Raw genomic sequence first — 23,057 nt, forward strand, 5'->3', positions numbered from 1 at the left:
ATACATCAGAACGTAGGTAATCACCTCCACTTTGATGTCCCATTAGCGGAATTTTGAACGAAGTCCGTTCCTGACTTCCATGGTAGAATCTATGTTCTGCACCCCAGTGGAAAACTTGGAATCAGGCATATCTTCGTCCAAAAACACTGTTGGAACTCATGACATACATCAGAATGTAGGTAATGACCTCTACTTTGATGTCCCATTAGCGGAATTTTGAACGAAGTCCGTTCCTGGCTTCCATGGTAGAATCTATGTTCTGCCCCCCAGTGGAAAACTTGGAATCAGGCATATCTTCGTCCAAAAACACTGTTGGAACTCATGACATACATAAAAATGTAGGTAATGACCTCTACTTTGATGTCCCATTAGCGGAATTTTGAACGAAGTCCGTTCCTGGCTTCCATGGTAGAATCTATGTTCTGCCCCCCAGTGGAAAACTTGGAATCAGGGATATCTTCGTTCAAAAACACTGTTGGAACACATGACATACATCAAAATGTAGGTAATGACCTCCACTTTGATGTCCCATTAGCGGAATTTTGAACGAAGTCCGTTCCTGGCTTCCATGGTAGAATCTATGTTCTGTTCCCCAGTGGAAAACTTGGAATCAGGGATATCTTCGTCCAAAAACACTGCTGGAACTCAAGACATACATCAGAATGTAGGTAACGACCTCCACTTTGATGTCCCATTAGCGGAATTTTGAACGAAGTCCGTTCCTCGCTTCCATGGTAGAATCATTGTCTTGCCCCCTAGTGGAAAAGTTGGAATCAGGGATATCTTCGTCCAAAAACACTGTTGGAACTCATGGCATACATCAAAATGTAGGTATTGACCTCCACTTTGATGTCCCATTAGCGGAATTTTTAACGAAGTCCGTTCCTGGCTTCCATGGTAGAATCTATGTTCAGCCCCCCAGTGGAAAAATCGAGAAAATAAAATGATTTTCAACTCGAAAACCGAACATAGTACCCACCTTTAACAGCAAAAATGTTACTACATACATATTTTAATAAAAAATCACCTTTAACGTTAATAATGAATATGTAATAGATTTTTATGGAATCCAACAGAAAATCAATAAAAATGTTTGTGCTAATTCATAGGTCGTTTGGAAGATTTTCCATGTTATTTACTACCACTACGACCGCCATAACTTACGCCTACTCTGCCACATTGCATTCGATTAAATTTATGTGCTTCTTCAGCACAGCGTTCTTTGGTTTTAGCAAAAGGTTCAGCCATGGTCGGGAGTCAGATGGTATATCCTGACCAGCTTCTTCAGGTATAAGAATTAATTTCGATGCTATGCCCCAATCGGATCGAGTTCTATAACTAAATATAGCACTGTTACTGTATTCTTCGATATTTCGGAACTGGAAATTGATGACATGGGTTATATCTTCTATGGCCGCCACGTGAGGCGATATCAGTTGCCATAAGATTGTTCACTTCACCACAGATAATATCTGCAATAGCGAAAACCATCTAATTTTAAATCATTAGACAAATCATCAGCTAAAGCTTCCACATATTTAATAAAAATCTTTACCAAATAGAATTTTCCATTCTCTTCAACAATTTCGATTGTTTGCTCGACCAAATCCAATGATACATCACGCACCGGTATGGGATTGTTCAAATAACCGTCGGTAAAATGTCGGACTCCTAGCACTTGTCATTACGGGTTGTTTATCGGGCCGTATATCCAATGATATCTTCCGAATCTGAGGTTCAAAACCCATATCCAAAATACGATGAGCTTCATCTAAAAATAGATAAGTAATAGTGGCTGTGTCAATAACATTCGCTTGTACAATTTAAACGATCAGGAGTGCAGATAATAATTTCCATACTACCTCCAACACATCCAATTTGTTCACGGCGATTGCCTTCTCCATAAATCATATTCCTGAATGAATTCTGTTGTTCCCTTCTTTCTCAATTTGCATGCCAATTCACGTTTTGGCGCCAAAACGCTATGACTGTGGAATATTTTGATGTACAACATAGCGAACAATAAAAACTCTAATATTTTTACCATTTGTGTTTGTGCTGTACCGTGAGATCTTCATTTTTAATAAAATAATAAATAAAATTATTTTATTAATCTAAATTTTGCACGACAACAAACCAATCCACCGGAGTTGCCAAAACTTTCGAATTTCATTGTTACCAAGTTTTCTTCATGAATGCATTTTTATTGAAAATAATTGAACCTTCACATTGAGAAACATTCTCAATGTGATTTCAAGGTGTCACAAATGGAAACCGGAATATCTTCGTCCAAAAACACTCTTGGAGCACATGGCGTACATCAAAATGTAGGTAATGACCTCCACTTTGATGTCCCATTAGCGGAATTTTGAACGAAGTCCGTTCCTGGCTTCCATGGTAGAATCTATGTTCTGCCCCCCAGTGGAAAACTTGGAATCACGGATATCTTCGTCCAAAAACACTCTTGGAACTCATGGCATACATCAAAATGTAGGTATTGACCTTCACTTTGATGTCCCATTAGCGGAATTTTGAACGAAGTTCGTTCCTGGCTTCCATGGTAGAATCTATGTTCTGCCCCCCAGTGGAAAACTTGCAATCAGGGATATCTTCGTTCAAAAACACTGTTGGAACACATGACATACATCAAAATGTAGGTACTGACCTCCACTTTGATGTCCCATTAGCGGAATTTTGAACGAAGTCCGTTCCTGGCTTCCATGGTAGAATCTATGTTCTGCCCCCCAGTGGAAAACTTGCAATAAGGGATATCTTCGTTCAAAAACACTGTTGGAACTCATGGCATACATCAAAATGTAGGTATTGACCTTCACTTTGATGTCCCATTAGCGGAATTTTGAACGAAGTTCGTTCCTGGCTTCCATGGTAGAATCTATGTTCTGCCCCCCAGTGGAAAACTTGCAATCAGGGATATCTTCGTTCAAAAACACTGTTGGAACACATGACATACATCAAAATGTAGGTACTGACCTCCACTTTGATGTCCCATTAGCGGAATTTTGAACGAAGTCCGTTCCTGGCTTCCATGGTAGAATCTATGTTCTGCCCCCCAGTGGAAAACTTGCAATCAGGGATATCTTCGTCCAAAAACACTGTTGGAACTCATGACATACATCAGAATGTAGGTAATCACCTCCACTTTGATGTCCCATTAGCGGAATTTTGAACGAAGTCCGTTCCTGGCTTCCATGGTAGAATCTATGTTCTGCACCCCAGTGGAAAACTTGGAATCAGGCATATCTTCGTCCAAAAACACTGTTGGAACTCATGACATACATCAGAATGTAGGTAATGACCTCCACTTGGATGTCCCATTAGCGGAATTTTGAACGAAGTCCGTTCCTGGCTTCCATGGTAGAATCTATGTTCTGCCCCCCAGAGGAAAACTTGGAATCAGGCATATCTTCGTCCAAAAACACTGTTGGAACTCATGACATACATAAAAATGTAGGTAATGACCTCTACTTTGATGTCCCATTAGCGGAATTTTGAACGAAGTCCGTTCCTGGCTTCCATGGTAGAATCTATGTTCTGCCCCCCAGTGGAAAACTTGGAATCAGGGATATCTTCGTTCAAAAACACTGTTGGAACACATGACATACATCAAAATGTAGGTAATGACCTCCACTTTGATGTCCCATTAGCGGAATTTTGAACGAAGTCCGTTCCTGGCTTCCATGGTAGAATCTATGTTCTGTTCCCCAGTGGAAAACTTGGAATCAGGGATATCTTCGTCCAAAAACACTGCTGGAACTCATGACATACATCAGAATGTAGGTAACGACCTCCACTTTGATGTCCCATTAGCGGAATTTTGAACGAAGTCCGTTCCTCGCTTCCATGGTAGAATCATTGTCTTGCCCCCTAGTGGAAAAGTTGGAATCAGGGATATCTTCGTCCAAAAACACTGTTGGAACTCATGGCATACATCAAAATGTAGGTATTGACCTCCACTTTGATGTCCCATTAGCGGAATTTTTAACGAAGTCCGTTCCTGGCTTCCATGGTAGAATCTATGTTCAGCCCCCCAGTGGAAAAATCGAGAAAATAAAATGATTTTCAACTCGAAAACCGAACATAGTACCCACCTTTAACAGCAAAAATGTTACTACATACATATTTTAATAAAAAATCACCTTTAACGTTACTAATGAATATGTAATAGATTTTTATGGAATCCAACAGAAAATCAATAAAAATGTTTGTGCTAATTCATAGGTCGTTTGGAAGATTTTCCATGTTATTTACTACCACTACGACCGCCATAACTTACGCCTACTCTGCCACATTGCATTCGATTAAATTTATGTGCTTCTTCAGCACAGCGTTCTTTGGTTTTAGCAAAAGGTTCAGCCATGGTCGGGAGTCAGATGGTATATCCTGACCAGCTTCTTCAGGTATAAGAATTAATTTCGATGCTATGCCCCAATCTGATCGAGTTCTATAACTAAATATAGCACTGTTACTGTATTCTTCGATATTTCGGAACTGGAAATTGATGACATGGGTTATATCTTCTATGGCCGCCACGTGAGGCGATATCAGTTGCCATAAGATTGTTCACTTCACCACAGATAATATCTGCAATAGCGAAAACCATCTAATTTTAAATCATTAGACAAATCATCAGCTAAAGCTTCCACATATTTAATAAAAATCTTTACCAAATAGAATTTTCCATTCTCTTCAACAATTTCGATTGTTTGCTCGACCAAATCCAATGATACATCACGCACCGGTATGGGATTGTTCAAATAACCGTCGGTAAAATGTCGGACTCCTAGCACTTGTCATTACGGGTTGTTTATCGGGCCGTATATCCAATGATATCTTCCGAATCTGAGGTTCAAAACCCATATCCAAAATACGATGAGCTTCATCTAAAAATAGATAAGTAATAGTGGCTGTGTCAATAACATTCGCTTGTACAATTTAAACGATCAGGAGTGCAGATAATAATTTCCATACTACCTCCAACACATCCAATTTGTTCACGGCGATTGCCTTCTCCATAAATCATATTCCTGAATGAATTCTGTTGTTCCCTTCTTTCACAATATGCATGCCAATTCACGTTTTGGCGCCAAAACGCTATGACTGTGGAATATTTTGATGTACAACATAGCGAACAATAAAAACTCTAATATTTTTACCATTTGTGTTTGTGCTGTACCGTGAGATCTCCATTTTTAATAAAATAATAAATAAAATTATTTTATTATTATTAATTTTGCACGACAACAAACAACTCCACCGGAGTTGCCAAAACTTTCGAATTTCATTGTTACCAAGTTTTCTTCATGAATGCATTTTTATTGAAAATAATTGAACCTTCACATTGAGAAACATTCTCAATGTGATTTCAAGGTGTCACAAATGGAAACCGGAATATCTTCGTCCAAAAACACTCTTGGAGCACATGGCGTACATCAAAATGTAGGTAATGACCTCCACTTTGATGTCCCATTAGCGGAATTTTGAACGAAGTCCGTTCCTGGCTTCCATGGTAGAATCTATGTTCTGCCCCCCAGTGGAAAACTTGGAATCAGGGATATCTTCGTTCAAAAACACTGTTGGAACACATGACATACATCAAAATGTAGGTAATGACCTCCACTTTGATGTCCCATTAGCGGAATTTTGAACGAAGTCCGTTCCTGGCTTCCATGGTAGAATCTATGTTCTGCCCCCCTGTGGAAAACTTGGAATCAGGCATATCTTCGTCCAAAAACACTGTTGGAACTCATGACATACATAAAAATGTAGGTAATGACCTCTACTTTGATGTCCCATTAGCGGAATTTTGAACGAAGTCCGTTCCTGGCTTCCATGGTAGAATCTATGTTCTGCCCCCCAGTGGAAAACTTGGAATCAGGGATATCTTCGTTCAAAAACACTGTTGGAACACATGACATACATCAAAATGTAGGTAATGACCTCCACTTTGATGTCCCATTAGCGGAATTTTGAACGAAGTCCGTTCCTGGCTTCCATGGTAGAATCTATGTTCTGTTTCCCAGTGGAAAACTTGGAATCAGGGATATCTTCGTCCAAAAACACTGCTGGAACTCATGACATACATCAGAATGTAGGTAACGACCTCCACTTTGATGTCCCATTAGCGGAATTTTGAACGAAGTCCGTTCCTCGCTTCCATGGTAGAATCATTGTCTTGCCCCCTAGTGGAAAAGTTGGAATCAGGGATATCTTCGTCCAAAAACACTGTTGGAACTCATGGCATACATCAAAATGTAGGTATTGACCTCCACTTTGATGTCCCATTAGCGGAATTTTTAACGAAGTCCGTTCCTGGCTTCCATGGTAGAATCTATGTTCAGCCCCCCAGTGGAAAAATCGAGAAAATAAAATGATTTTCAACTCGAAAACCGAACATAGTACCCACCTTTAACAGCAAAAATGTTACTAAAGGGTGATTCTTTTGAGGTTAGGATTTTCATGCATTAGTATTTGACAGATCACGTGGGATTTCAGACATGGTGTCAAAGAGAAAGATGCTCAGTATGCTTTGACATTTCATCATGAATAGACTTACGATCTGCCACAACGTCGAATTTTCAGTGAATGGGCCCTAGAAAAGTTGGCAGAAAATCCGCTTTTTTATCGACAAATTTTGTTCAGCGATGAGGCTCATTTCTGGTTGAATGGCTACGTAAATAAGCAAAATTGCCGCATTTGGAGTGAAGAGCAACCAGAAGCCGTTCAAGAACTGCCCATGCATCCCGAAAAATGCACTGTTTGGTGTGGTTTGTACGCTGGTGGAATCATTGGACCGTATTTTTTCAAAGATGCTGTTGGACGCAACGTTACGGTGAATGGCGATCGCTATCGTTCGATGCTAACAAACTTTTTGTTGCCAAAAATGGAAGAACTGAACTTGGTTGACATGTGGTTTCAACAAGATGGCGCTACATGCCACACAGCTCGCGATTCTATGGCCATTTTGAGGGAAAACTTCGGAGAACAATTCATCTCAAGAAATGGACCGGTAAGTTGGCCACCAAGATCATGCGATTTGACGCCTTTAGACTATTTTTTGTGGGGCTACGTCAATTCTAAAGTCTACAGAAATAAGCCAGCAACTATTCCAGCTTTGGAAGACAACATTTCCGAAGAAATTCGGGCTATTCCGGCCGAAATGCTCGAAAAAGTTGCCCAAAATTGGACTTTCCGAATGGACCACCTAAGACGCAGCCGCGGTCAACATTTAAATGAAATTATCTTCAAAAAGTAAATGTCATGGACCAATCTAACGTTTCAAATAAAGAACCGATGAGATTATGCAAATTTTATGCGTTTTTTTTTTTTAAAAGTTATCAAGCTCTTAACAAATCACCCTTTACATACATATTTTAATAAAAAATCACCTTTAACGTTAATAATGAATATGTAATAGATTTTTATGGAATCCAACAGAAAATCAATAAAAATGTTTGTGCTAATTCATAGGTCGTTTGGAAGATTTTCCATGTTATTTACTACCACTACGACCGCCATAACTTACGCCTACTCTGCCACATTGCATTCGATTAAATTTATGTGCTTCTTCAGCACAGCGTTCTTTGGTTTTAGCAAAAGGTTCAGCCATGGTCGGGAGTCAGATGGTATATCCTGACCAGCTTATTCAGGTATAAGAATTAATTTCGATGCTATGCCCCAATCGGATCGAGTTCTATAACTAAATATAGCACTGTTACTGTATTCTTCGATATTTCGGAACTGGAAATTGATGACATGGGTTATATCTTCTATGGCCGCCACGTGAGGCGATATCAGTTGCCATAAGATTGTTCACTTCACCACAGATAATATCTGCAATAGCGAAAACCATCTAATTTTAAATCATTAGACAAATCATCAGCTAAAGCTTCCACATATTTAATAAAAATCTTTACCAAATAGAATTTTCCATTCTCTTCAACAATTTCGATTGTTTGCTCGACCAAATCCAATGATACATCACGCACCGGTATGGGATTGTTCAAATAACCATCGGTAAAATGTCGGACTCCTAGCACTTGTCATTACGGGTTGTTTATCGGGCCGTATATCCAATGATATCTTCCGAATCTGAGGTTCAAAACCCATATCCAAAATACGATGAGCTTCATCTAAAAATAGATAAGTAATAGTGGCTGTGTCAATAACATTCGCTTGTACAATTTAAACGATCAGGAGTGCAGATAATAATTTCCATACTACCTCCAACACATCCAATTTGTTCACGGCGATTGCCTTCTCCATAAATCATATTCCTGAATGAATTCTGTTGTTCCCTTCTTTCTCAATTTGCATGCCAATTCACGTTTTGGCGCCAAAACGCTATGACTGTGGAATATTTTGATGTACAACATAGCGAACAATAAAAACTCTAATATTTTTACCATTTGTGTTTGTGCTGTACCGTGAGATCTTCATTTTTAATAAAATAATAAATAAAATTATTTTATTAATCTAAATTTTGCACGACAACAAACCAATCCACCGGAGTTGCCAAAACTTTCGAATTTCATTGTTACCAAGTTTTCTTCATGAATGCATTTTTATTGAAAATAATTGAACCTTCACATTGAGAAACATTCTCAATGTGATTTCAAGGTGTCACAAATGGAAACCGGAATATCTTCGTCCAAAAACACTCTTGGAGCACATGGCGTACATCAAAATGTAGGTAATGACCTCCACTTTGATGTCCCATTAGCGGAATTTTGAACGAAGTCCGTTCCTGGCTTCCATGGTAGAATCTATGTTCTGCCCCCCAGTGGAAAACTTGGAATCAGGGATATCTTCGTCCAAAAACACTCTTGGAACTCATGGCATACATCAAAATGTAGGTATTGACCTTCACTTTGATGTCCCATTAGCGGAATTTTGAACGAAGTCCGTTCCTGGCTTCCATGGTAGAATCTATGTTCTGCCCCCAGTGGAAAACTTGCAATAAGGGATATCTTCGTTCAAAAACACTGTTGGAACTCATGGCATACATCAAAATGTAGGTATTGACCTTCACTTTGATGTCCCATTAGCGGAATTTTGAACGAAGTTCGTTCCTGGCTTCCATGGTAGAATCTATGTTCTGCCCCCCAGTGGAAAACTTGCAATCAGGGATATCTTCGTTCAAAAACACTGTTGGAACACATGACATACATCAAAATGTAGGTACTGACCTCCACTTTGATGTCCCATTAGCGGAATTTTGAACGAAGTCCGTTCCTGGCTTCCATGGTAGAATCTATGTTCTGCCCCCAGTGGAAAACTTGGAATCAGGCATATCTTCGTCCAAAAACACTGTTGGAACTCATGACATACATAAAAATGTAGGTAATGACCTCTACTTTGATGTCCCATTAGCGGAATTTTGAACGAAGTCCGTTCCTGGCTTCCATGGTAGAATCTATGTTCTGCCCCCCAGTGGAAAACTTGGAATCAGGGATATCTTCGTTCAAAAACACTGTTGGAACACATGACATACATCAAAATGTAGGTAATGACCTCCACTTTGATGTCCCATTAGCGGAATTTTGAACGAAGTCCGTTCCTGGCTTCCATGGTAGAATCTATGTTCTGTTCCCCAGTGGAAAACTTGGAATCAGGGATATCTTCGTTCAAAAACACTGTTGGAACACATGACATACATCAAAATGTAGGTAATGACCTCCACTTTGATGTCCCATTAGCGGAATTTTGAACGAAGTCCGTTCCTGGCTTCCATGGTAGAATCTATGTTCTGCCCCCCAGTGGAAAACTTGGAATCAGGGATATCTTCGTTCAAAAACACTGTTGGAACACATGACATACATCAAAATGTAGGTAATGACCTCCACTTTGATGTCCCATTAGCGGAATTTTGAACGAAGTCCGTTCCTGGCTTCCATGGTAGAATCTATGTTCTGCCCCCCAGTGGAAAACTTGGAATCAGGCATATCTTCGTCCAAAAACACTGTTGGAACTCATGACATACATAAAAATGTAGGTAATGACCTCTACTTTGATGTCCCATTAGCGGAATTTTGAACGAAGTCCGTTCCTGGCTTCCATGGTAGAATCTATGTTCTGCCCCCCAGTGGAAAACTTGGAATCAGGGATATCTTCGTTCAAAAACACTGTTGGAACACATGACATACATCAAAATGTAGGTAATGACCTCCACTTTGATGTCCCATTAGCGGAATTTTGAACGAAGTCCTTTCCTGGCTTCCATGGTAGAATCTATGTTCTGTTCCCCAGTGGAAAACTTGGAATCAGGGATATCTTCGTCCAAAAACACTGCTGGAACTCATGACATACATCAGAATGTAGGTAACGACCTCCACTTTGATGTCCCATTAGCGGAATTTTGAACGAAGTCCGTTCCTCGCTTCCATGGTAGAATCATTGTCTTGCCCCCTAGTGGAAAAGTTGGAATCAGGGATATCTTCGTCCAAAAACACTGTTGGAACTCATGGCATACATCAAAATGTAGGTATTGACCTCCACTTTGATGTCCCATTAGCGGAATTTTTAACGAAGTCCGTTCCTGGCTTCCATGGTAGAATCTATGTTCAGCCCCCCAGTGGAAAAATCGAGAAAATAAAATGATTTTCAACTCGAAAACCGAACATAGTACCCACCTTTAACAGCAAAAATGTTACTAAAGGGTGATTCTTTTGAGGTTAGGATTTTCATGCATTAGTATTTGACAGATCACGTGGGATTTCAGACATGGTGTCAAAGAGAAAGATGCTCAGTATGCTTTGACATTTCATCATGAATAGACTTACGATCTGCCACAACGTCGAATTTTCAGTGAATGGGCCCTAGAAAAGTTGGCAGAAAATCCGCTTTTTTATCGACAAATTTTGTTCAGCGATGAGGCTCATTTCTGGTTGAATGGCTACGTAAATAAGCAAAATTGCCGCATTTGGAGTGAAGAGCAACCAGAAGCCGTTCAAGAACTGCCCATGCATCCCGAAAAATGCACTGTTTGGTGTGGTTTGTACGCTGGTGGAATCATTGGACCGTATTTTTTCAAAGATGCTGTTGGACGCAACGTTACGGTGAATGGCGATCGCTATCGTTCGATGCTAACAAACTTTTTGTTGCCAAAAATGGAAGAACTGAACTTGGTTGACATGTGGTTTCAACAAGATGGCGCTACATGCCACACAGCTCGCGATTCTATGGCCATTTTGAGGGAAAACTTCGGAGAACAATTCATCTCAAGAAATGGACCGGTAAGTTGGCCACCAAGATCATGCGATTTGACGCCTTTAGACTATTTTTTGTGGGGCTACGTCAATTCTAAAGTCTACAGAAATAAGCCAGCAACTATTCCAGCTTTGGAAGACAACATTTCCGAAGAAATTCGGGCTATTCCGGCCGAAATGCTCGAAAAAGTTGCCCAAAATTGGACTTTCCGAATGGACCACCTAAGACGCAGCCGCGGTCAACATTTAAATGAAATTATCTTCAAAAAGTAAATGTCATGGACCAATCTAACGTTTCAAATAAAGAACCGATGAGATTATGCAAATTTTATGCGTTTTTTTTTTTTTTAAAGTTATCAAGCTCTTAACAAATCACCCTTTACATACATATTTTAATAAAAAATCACCTTTAACGTTAATAATGAATATGTAATAGATTTTTATGGAATCCAACAGAAAATCAATAAAAATGTTTGTGCTAATTCATAGGTCGTTTGGAAGATTTTCCATGTTATTTACTACCACTACGACCGCCATAACTTACGCCTACTCTGCCACATTGCATTCGATTAAATTTATGTGCTTCTTCAGCACAGCGTTCTTTGGTTTTAGCAAAAGGTTCAGCCATGGTCGGGAGTCAGATGGTATATCCTGACCAGCTTCTTCAGGTATAAGAATTAATTTCGATGCTATGCCCCAATCGGATCGAGTTCTATAACTAAATATAGCACTGTTACTGTATTCTTCGATATTTCGGAACTGGAAATTGATGACATGGGTTATATCTTCTATGGCCGCCACGTGAGGCGATATCAGTTGCCATAAGATTGTTCACTTCACCACAGATAATATCTGCAATAGCGAAAACCATCTAATTTTAAATCATTAGACAAATCATCAGCTAAAGCTTCCACATATTTAATAAAAATCTTTACCAAATAGAATTTTCCATTCTCTTCAACAATTTCGATTGTTTGCTCGACCAAATCCAATGATACATCACGCACCGGTATGGGATTGTTCAAATAACCGTCGGTAAAATGTCGGACTGCTAGCACTTGTCATTACGGGTTGTTTATCGGGCCGTATATCCAATGATATCTTCCGAATCTGAGGTTCAAAACCCATATCCAAAATACGATGAGCTTCATCTAAAAATAGATAAGTAATAGTGGCTGTGTCAATAACATTCGCTTGTACAATTTAAACGATCAGGAGTGCAGATAATAATTTCCATACTACCTCCAACACATCCAATTTGTTCACGGCGATTGCCTTCTCCATAAATCATATTCCTGAATGAATTCTGTTGTTCCCTTCTTTCTCAATTTGCATGCCAATTCACGTTTTGGCGCCAAAACGCTATGACTGTGGAATATTTTGATGTACAACATAGCGAACAATAAAAACTCTAATATTTTTACCATTTGTGTTTGTGCTGTACCGTGAGATCTTCATTTTTAATAAAATAATAAATAAAATTATTTTATTAATCTAAATTTTGCACGACACAAACCAATCCACCGGAGTTGCCAAAACTTTCGAATTTCATTGTTACCAAGTTTTCTTCATGAATGCATTTTTATTGAAAATAATTGAACCTTCACATTGAGAAACATTCTCAATGTGATTTCAAGGTGTCACAAATGGAAACCGGAATATCTTCGTCCAAAAACACTCTTGGAGCACATGGCGTACATCAAAATGTAGGTAATGACCTCCACTTTGATGTCCCATTAGCGGAATTTTGAACGAAGTCCGTTCCTGGCTTCCATGGTAGAAACTATGTTCTGCCCCCCAGTGGAAAACTTGGAATCAGGGATATCTTCGTCCAAAAACACTCTTGGAACTCATGGCATACATCAAAATGTAGGTATTGACCTTCACTTTGATGTCCCATTAGCGGAATTTTGAACGAAGTCCGTTCCTGGCTTCCATGGTAGAATCTATGTTCTGCCCCCAGTGGAAAACTTGCAATAAGGGATATCTTCGTTCAAAAACACTGTTGGAACTCATGGCATACATCAAAATGTAGGTATTGACCTTCACTTTGATGTCCCATTAGCGGAATTTTGAACGAAGTTCGTTCCTGGCTTCCATGGTAGAATCTATGTTCTGCCCCCCAGTGGAAAACTTGCAATCAGGGATATCTTCGTTCAAAAACACTGTTGGAACACATGACATACATCAAAATGTAGGTACTGACCTCCACTTTGATGTCCCATTAGCGGAATTTTGAACGAAGTCCGTTCCTGGCTTCCATGGTAGAATCTATGTTCTGCCCCCCAGTGGAAAACTTGGAATCAGGCATATCTTCGTCCAAAAACACTGTTGGAACTCATGACATACATAAAAATGTAGGTAATGACCTCTACTTTGATGTCCCATTAGCGGAATTTTGAACGAAGTCCGTTCCTGGCTTCCATGGTAGAATCTATGTTCTGCCCCCCAGTGGAAAACTTGGAATCAGGGATATCTTCGTTCAAAAACACTGTTGGAACACATGACATACATCAAAATGTAGGTAATGACCTCCACTTTGATGTCCCATTAGCGGAATTTTGAACGAAGTCCGTTCCTGGCTTCCATGGTAGAATCTATGTTCTGTTCCCCAGTGGAAAACTTGGAATCAGGGATATCTTCGTTCAAAAACACTGTTGGAACACATGACATACATCAAAATGTAGGTAATGACCTCCACTTTGATGTCCCATTAGCGGAATTTTGAACGAAGTCCGTTCCTGGCTTCCATGGTAGAATCTATGTTCTGCCCCCCAGTGGAAAACTTGGAATCAGGGATATCTTCGTTCAAAAACACTGTTGGAACACATGACATACATCAAAATGTAGGTAATGACCTCCACTTTGATGTCCCATTAGCGGAATTTTGAACGAAGTCCGTTCCTGGCTTCCATGGTAGAATCTATGTTCTGCCCCCCAGTGGAAAACTTGGAATCAGGCATATCTTCGTCCAAAAACACTGTTGGAACTCATGACATACATAAAAATGTAGGTAATGACCTCTACTTTGATGTCCCATTAGCGGAATTTTGAACGAAGTCCGTTCCTGGCTTCCATGGTAGAATCTATGTTCTGCCCCCCAGTGGAAAACTTGGAATCAGGGATATCTTCGTTCAAAAACACTGTTGGAACACATGACATACATCAAAATGTAGGTAATGACCTCCACTTTGATGTCCCATTAGCGGAATTTTGAACGAAGTCCTTTCCTGGCTTCCATGGTAGAATCTATGTTCTGTTCCCCAGTGGAAAACTTGGAATCAGGGATATCTTCGTCCAAAAACACTGCTGGAACTCATGACATACATCAGAATGTAGGTAACGACCTCCACTTTGATGTCCCATTAGCGGAATTTTGAACGAAGTCCGTTCCTCGCTTCCATGGTAGAATCATTGTCTTGCCCCCTAGTGGAAAAGTTGGAATCAGGGATATCTTCGTCCAAAAACACTGTTGGAACTCATGGCATACATCAAAATGTAGGTATTGACCTCCACTTTGATGTCCCATTAGCGGAATTTTTAACGAAGTCCGTTCCTGGCTTCCATGGTAGAATCTATGTTCAGCCCCCCAGTGGAAAAATCGAGAAAATAAAATGATTTTCAACTCGAAAACCGAACATAGTACCCACCTTTAACAGCAAAAATGTTACTACATACATATTTTAATAAAAAATCACCTTTAACGTTAATAATGAATATGTAATAGATTTTTATGGAATCCAACAGAAAATCAATAAAAATGTTTGTGCTAATTCATAGGTCGTTTGGAAGATTTTCCATGTTATTTACTACCACTACGACCGCCATAACTTACGCCTACTCTGCCACATTGCATTCGATTAAATTTATGTGCTTCTTCAGCACAGCGTTCTTTGGTTTTAGCAAAAGGTTCAGCCATGGTCGGGAGTCAGATGGTATATCCTGACCAGCTTCTTCAGGTATAAGAATTAATTTCGATGCTATGCCCCAATCGGATCGAGTTCTATAACTAAATATAGCACTGTTACTGTATTCTTCGATATTTCGGAACTGGAAATTGATGACATGGGTTATATCTTCTATGGCCGCCACGTGAGGCGATATCAGTTGCCATAAGATTGTTCACTTCACCACAGATAATATCTGCAATAGCGAAAACCATCTAATTTTAAATCATTAGACAAATCATCAGCTAAAGCTTCCACATATTTAATAAAAATCTTTACCAAATAGAATTTTCCATTCTCTTCAACAATTTCGATTGTTTGCTCGACCAAATCCAATGATACATCACGCACCGGTATGGGATTGTTCAAATAACCGTCGGTAAAATGTCGGACTCCTAGCACTTGTCATTACGGGTTGTTTATCGGGCCGTATATCCAATGATATCTTCCGAATCTGAGGTTCAAAACCCATATCCAAAATACGATGAGCTTCATCTAAAAATAGATAAGTAATAGTGGCTGTGTCAATAACATTCGCTTGTACAATTTAAACGATCAGGAGTGCAGATAATAATTTCCATACTACCTCCAACACATCCAATTTGTTCACGGCGATTGCCTTCTCCATAAATCATATTCCTGAATGAATTCTGTTGTTCCCTTCTTTCTCAATTTGCATCTATGTTCTGCCCCCCAGTGGAAAACTTGGAATCAGGCATATCTTCGTCCAAAAACACTGTTGGAACTCATGACATACATAAAAATGTAGGTAATGACCTCTACTTTGATGTCCCATTAGCGGAATTTTGAACGAAGTCCGTTCCTGGCTTCCATGGTAGAATCTATGTTCTGCCCCCCAGTGGAAAACTTGGAATCAGGGATATCTTCGTTCAAAAACACTGTTGGAACACATGACATACATCAAAATGTAGGTAATGACCTCCACTTTGATGTCCCATTAGCGGAATTTTGAACGAAGTCCGTTCCTGGCTTCCATGGTAGAATCTATGTTCTGCCCCCCAGTGGAAAACTTGGAATCAGGGATATCTTCGTCCAAAAACACTCTTGGAGCACATGGCGTACATCAAAATGTAGGTAATGACCTCCACTTTGATGTCCCATTAGCGGAATTTTGAACGAAGTCCGTTCCTGGCTTCCATGGTAGAATCTATGTTCTGCCCCCCAGTGGAAAACTTGGAATCAGGGATATCTTCGTCCAAAAACACTCTTGGAACTCATGGCATACATCAAAATGTAGGTATTGACCTTCACTTTGATGTCCCATTAGCGGAATTTTGAACGAAGTCCGTTCCTGGCTTCCATGGTAGAATCTATGTTCTGCCCCCAGTGGAAAACTTGCAATAAGGGATATCTTCGTTCAAAAACACTGTTGGAACTCATGGCATACATCAAAATGTAGGTATTGACCTTCACTTTGATGTCCCATTAGCGGAATTTTGAACGAAGTTCGTTCCTGGCTTCCATGGTAGAATCTATGTTCTGCCCCCCAGTGGAAAACTTGCAATCAGGGATATCTTCGTTCAAAAACACTGTTGGAACACATGACATACATCAAAATGTAGGTACTGACCTCCACTTTGATGTCCCATTAGCGGAATTTTGAACGAAGTCCGTTCCTGGCTTCCATGGTAGAATCTATGTTCTGCCCCCCAGTGGAAAACTTGGAATCAGGCATATCTTCGTCCAAAAACACTGTTGGAACTCATGACATACATAAAAATGTAGGTAATGACCTCTACTTTGATGTCCCATTAGCGGAATTTTGAACGAAGTCCGTTCCTGGCTTCCATGGTAGAATCTATGTTCTGCCCCCCAGTGGAAAACTTGGAATCAGGGATATCTTCGTTCAAAAACATTGTTGGAACACATGACATACATCAAAATGTAGGTAATGACCTCCACTTTGATGTCCCATTAGCGGAATTTTGAACGAAGTCCGTTCCTGGCTTCCATGGTAGAATCTATGTTCTGTTCCCCAGTGGAAAACTTGGAATCAGGGATATCTTCGTTCAAAAACACTGTTGGAACACATGACATACATCAAAATGTAGGTAATGACCTCCACTTTGATGTCCCATTAGCGGAATTTTGAACGAAGTCCGTTCCTGGCTTCCATGGTAGAATCTATGTTCTGTTCCCCAGTGGAAAACTTGGAATCAGGGATATCTTCGTCCAAAAACACTGCTGGAACTCATGACATACATCAGAATGTAGGTAACGACCTCCACTTTGATGTCCCATTAGCGGAATTTTGAACGAAGTCCGTTCCTCGCTTCCATGGTAGAATCATTGTCTTGCCCCCTAGTGGAAAAGTTGGAATCAGGGATATCTTCGTCCAAAAACACTGTTGGAACTCATGGCATACATCAAAATGTAGGTATTGACCTCCACTTTGATGTCCCATTAGCGGAATTTTTAACGAAGTCCGTTCCTGGCTTCCATGATAGAATCTATGTTCAGCCCCCCAGTGGAAAAATCGAGAAAATAAAATGATTTTCAACTCGAAAACCGAACATAGTACCCACCTTTAACAGCAAAAATGTTACTACATACATATTTTAATAAAAAATCACCTTTAACGTTAATAATGAATATGTAATAGATTTTTATGGAATCCAACAGAAAATCAATAAAAATGTTTGTGCTAATTCATAGGTCGTTTGGAAGATTTTCCATGTTATTTACTACCACTACGACCGCCATAACTTACGCCTACTCTGCCACATTGCATTCGATTAAATTTATGTGCTTCTTCAGCACAGCGTTCTTTGGTTTTAGCAAAAGGTTCAGCCATGGTCGGGAGTCAGATGGTATATCCTGACCAGCTTCTTCAGGTATAAGAATTAATTTCGATGCTATACCCCAATCGGATCGAGTTCTATAACTAAATATAGCACTGTTACTGTATTCTTCGATATTTCGGAACTGGAAATTGATGACATGGGTTATATCTTCTATGGCCGCCACGTGAGGCGATATCAGTTGCCATAAGATTGTTCACTTCACCACAGATAATATCTGCAATAGCGAAAACCATCTAATTTTAAATCATTAGACAAATCATCAGCTAAAGCTTCCACATATTTAATAAAAATCTTTACCAAATAGAATTTTCCATTCTCTTCAACAATTTCGATTGTTTGCTCGACCAAATCCAATGATACATCACGCACCGGTATGGGATTGTTCAAATAACCGTCGGTAAAATGTCGGACTCCTAGCACTTGTCATTACGGGTTGTTTATCGGGCCGTATATCCAATGATATCTTCCGAATCTGAGGTTCAAAACCCATATCCAAAATACGATGAGCTTCATCTAAAAATAGATAAGTAATAGTGGCTGTGTCAATAACATTCGCTTGTACAATTTAAACGATCAGGAGTGCAGATAATAATTTCCATACTACCTCCAACACATCCAATTTGTTCACGGCGATTGCCTTCTCCATAAATCATATTCCTGAATGAATTCTGTTGTTCCCTTCTTTCTCAATTTGCATGCCAATTCACGTTTTGGCGCCAAAACGCTATGACTGTGGAATATTTCGATGTACAACATAGCGAACAATAAAAACTCTAATATTTTTACCATTTGTGTTTGTGCTGTACCGTGAGATCTTCATTTTTAATAAAATAATAAATAAAATTATTTTATTATTCTAAATTTTGCACGACAACAAACCAATCCACCGGAGTTGCCAAAACTTTCGAATTTCATTATTACCAAGTTTTCTTCATGAATGCATTTTTATTGAAAATAATTGAACCTTCACATTGAGAAACATTCTCAATGTGATTTCAAGGTGTCACAAATGGAAACCGGAATATCTTCGTCCAAAAACACTCTTGGAGCACATGGCGTACATCAAAATGTAGGTAATGACCTCCACTTTGATGTCCCATTAGCGGAATTTTGAACGAAGTCCGTTCCTGGCTTCCATGGTAGAATCTATGTTCTGCCCCCCAGTGGAAAACTTGGAATCACGGATATCTTCGTCCAAAAACACTCTTGGAACTCATGGCATACATCAAAATGTAGGTATTGACCTTCACTTTGATGTCCCATTAGCGGAATTTTGAACGAAGTTCGTTCCTGGCTTCCATGGTAGAATCTATGTTCTGCCCCCCAGTGGAAAACTTGCAATCAGGGATATCTTCGTTCAAAAACACTGTTGGAACACATGACATACATCAAAATGTAGGTACTGACCTCCACTTTGATGTCCCATTAGCGGAATTTTGAACGAAGTCCGTTCCTGGCTTCCATGGTAGAATCTATGTTCTGCCCCCCAGTGGAAAACTTGCAATAAGGGATATCTTCGTTCAAAAACACTGTTGGAACTCATGGCATACATCAAAATGTAGGTATTGACCTTCACTTTGATGTCCCATTAGCGGAATTTTGAACGAAGTTCGTTCCTGGCTTCCATGGTAGAATCTATGTTCTGCCCCCAGTGGAAAACTTGCAATCAGGGATATCTTCGTTCAAAAACACTGTTGGAACACATGACATACATCAAAATGTAGGTACTGACCTCCACTTTGATGTCCCATTAGCGGAATTTTGAACGAAGTCCGTTCCTGGCTTCCATGGTAGAATCTATGTTCTGCCCCCCAGTGGAAAACTTGCAATCAGGGATATCTTCGTCCAAAAACACTGTTGGAACTCATGACATACATCAGAATGTAGGTAATCACCTCCACTTTGATGTCCCATTAGCGGAATTTTGAACGAAGTCCGTTCCTGGCTTCCATGGTAGAATCTATGTTCTGCACCCCAGTGGAAAACTTGGAATCAGGCATATCTTCGTCCAAAAACACTGTTGGAACTCATGACATACATCAGAATGTAGGTAATGACCTCTACTTTGATGTCCCATTAGCGGAATTTTGAACGAAGTCCGTTCCTGGCTTCCATGGTAGAATCTATGTTCTGCCCCCCAGTGGAAAACTTGGAATCAGGCATATCTTCGTCCAAAAACACTGTTGGAACTCATGACATACATAAAAATGTAGGTAATGACCTCTACTTTGATGTCCCATTAGCGGAATTTTGAACGAAGTCCGTTCCTGGCTTCCATGGTAGAATCTATGTTCTGCCCCCCAGTGGAAAACTTGGAATCAGGGATATCTTCGTTCAAAAACACTGTTGGAACACATGACATACATCAAAATGTAGGTAATGACCTCCACTTTGATGTCCCATTAGCGGAATTTTGAACGAAGTCCGTTCCTGGCTTCCATGGTAGAATCTATGTTCTGTTCCCCAGTGGAAAACTTGGAATCAGGGATATCTTCGTCCAAAAACACTGCTGGAACTCATGACATAGATCAGAATGTAGGTAACGACCTCCACTTTGATGTCCCATTAGCGGAATTTTGAACGAAGTCCGTTCCTCGCTTCCATGGTAGAATCATTGTCTTGCCCCCTAGTGGAAAAGTTGGAATCAGGGATATCTTCGTCCAAAAACACTGTTGGAACTCATGGCATACATCAAAATGTAGGTATTGACCTCCACTTTGATGTCCCATTAGCGGAATTTTTAACGAAGTCCGTTCCTGGCTTCCATGGTAGAATCTATGTTCAGCCCCCCAGTGGAAAAATCGAGAAAATAAAATGATTTTCAACTCGAAAACCGAACATAGTACCCACCTTTAACAGCAAAAATGTTACTACATACATATTTTAATAAAAAATCACCTTTAACGTTACTAATGAATATGTAATAGATTTTTATGGAATCCAACAGAAAATCAATAAAAATGTTTGTGCTAATTCATAGGTCGTTTGGAAGATTTTCCATGTTATTTACTACCACTACGACCGCCATAACTTACGCCTACTCTGCCACATTGCATTCGATTAAATTTATGTGCTTCTTCAGCACAGCGTTCTTTGGTTTTAGCAAAAGGTTCAGCCATGGTCGGGAGTCAGATGGTATATCCTGACCAGCTTCTTCAGGTATAAGAATTAATTTCGATGCTATGCCCCAATCGGATCGAGTTCTATAACTAAATATAGCACTGTTACTGTATTCTTCGATATTTCGGAACTGGAAATTGATGACATGGGTTATATCTTCTATGGCCGCCACGTGAGGCGATATCAGTTGCCATAAGATTGTTCACTTCACCACAGATAATATCTGCAATAGCGAAAACCATCTAATTTTAAATCATTAGACAAATCATCAGCTAAAGCTTCCACATATTTAATAAAAATCTTTACCAAATAGAATTTTCCATTCTCTTCAACAATTTCGATTGTTTGCTCGACCAAATCCAATGATACATCACGCACCGGTATGGGATTGTTCAAATAACCGTCGGTAAAATGTCGGACTCCTAGCACTTGTCATTACGGGTTGTTTATCGGGCCGTATATCCAATGATATCTTCCGAATCTGAGGTTCAAAACCCATATCCAAAATACGATGAGCTTCATCTAAAAATAGATAAGTAATAGTGGCTGTGTCAATAACATTCGCTTGTACAATTTAAACGATCAGGAGTGCAGATAATAATTTCCATACTACCTCCAACACATCCAATTTGTTCACGGCGATTGCCTTCTCCATAAATCATATTCCTGAATGAATTCTGTTGTTCCCTTCTTTCTCAATATGCATGCCAATTCACGTTTTGGCGCCAAAACGCTATGACTGTGGAATATTTTGATGTACAACATAGCGAACAATAAAAACTCTAATATTTTTACCATTTGTGTTTGTGCTGTACCGTGAGATCTTCATTTTTAATAAAATAATAAATAAAATTATTTTATTATTCTAAATTTTGCACGACAACAAACCAATCCACCGGAGTTGCCAAAACTTTCGAATTTCATTGTTACCAAGTTTTCTTCATGAATGCATTTTTATTGAAAATAATTGAACCTTCACATTGAGCAAAATTCTCAATGTGATTTCAAGGTGTCAAATATGGAAACCGGGATATCTTCGTCCAAAAACACTCTTGGAGCACATGGCGTACATCAAAATGTAGGTAATGACTTTCACTTTGATGTCCCATAACCAGAATTTTGAACGAAGATCCTTCCTAGCTTCCATGATAAAATCTATCTACTAACCCATAGTGGAAAAAATGTAATCCGTGATATCTTCGTCCAAAAACACTGTTGAAACTCATGACATATAACAAAATGTGGGTAATGACCTCCACTTTGATGTGCCATTAGCGGAATTTTGAACGAAGTCCGTTCCTGGCTTCCATGGTAGAATCCATGCTCTGCCCCTCGTGGAAAACTTGGAATCAGGGATATCTTCGTCCAAAAACACTGTTGGAACTCATGACATACATCAAAATGTAGGTAATGACCTCCACTTTGATGTGACATAAGCAGAATTTTGAACGAAGTTCGATCCTGGATTCCATGGTAGAATCTAGCAAATGGCCCATAGTGAAAAACTTGGAATCTTGGATAACTTCGTCCAAAAACACTGCTGGAACACATGGCATATATCAAAATGTAGATAATGACTTCCACTTTGATGTGCCATAAGCAGAATTTTGATCGAAGTCCGTTCCTGGCTTCCATGGTAGAATTTAGTAAATGGCCCATAGTGGAAAATTTGGAATCCAGAATACCTTCGTCCAAAACCACTATTGGAACACATGGCGTACATCAAAATGTAGGTAATGACTTCCACTTTGCTGCCCCATAACCAGAATTTTGAACGAAGATCCTTCCTAGCTTCCATGATAAAATCTATCTACTAACCCATAGTGGAAAAAATGTAATCCGTGATATCTTCGTCCAAAAACACTGTTGAAACTCAGGACATATAACAAAATGTGGGTAATGACCTCCACTTTGATGTGCCATTAGCGGAATTTTGAACG

General features: G+C 39.6%; 1 protein-coding gene and 2 long non-coding RNA genes across 3 annotated transcripts in view; all 3 read right to left on the reverse strand.

The window, feature by feature from the left end:
- Positions 1–8,538, reverse strand: part of LOC142242459 (putative ATP-dependent RNA helicase DDX43) — a 35,864-nt gene extending 27,326 nt beyond the window's left edge. The window contains exon 1 of the mRNA XM_075314034.1: positions 8,007–8,538. Coding sequence (XP_075170149.1) covers positions 8,007–8,127 — 121 coding nt within the window. The 5' untranslated portion in view covers positions 8,128–8,538. The remainder of the gene's footprint in view (positions 1–8,006) is intronic.
- Positions 8,539–17,767: 9,229 nt separating this feature from the next.
- Positions 17,768–18,893, reverse strand: LOC142242446 (uncharacterized). Its single transcript, XR_012724103.1, has 2 exons — positions 18,784–18,893; positions 17,768–18,727 (listed from the first exon to the last, which is right to left on the reverse strand). It is a non-coding gene; the product is annotated as an uncharacterized LOC142242446 (long non-coding RNA).
- Positions 18,894–20,896: 2,003 nt separating this feature from the next.
- On the reverse strand, positions 20,897–22,022 carry LOC142242452 (uncharacterized). Its single transcript, XR_012724105.1, has 2 exons — positions 21,913–22,022; positions 20,897–21,856 (listed from the first exon to the last, which is right to left on the reverse strand). It is a non-coding gene; the product is annotated as an uncharacterized LOC142242452 (long non-coding RNA).
- Positions 22,023–23,057: the final 1,035 nt, after the last annotated feature.

Source organism: Haematobia irritans, unplaced genomic scaffold (genome assembly GCF_050003625.1).
Source record: "Haematobia irritans isolate KBUSLIRL unplaced genomic scaffold, ASM5000362v1 scaffold_16, whole genome shotgun sequence".
In the NCBI taxonomy this organism is placed as follows: Eukaryota; Metazoa; Arthropoda; class Insecta; order Diptera; family Muscidae; genus Haematobia; species Haematobia irritans.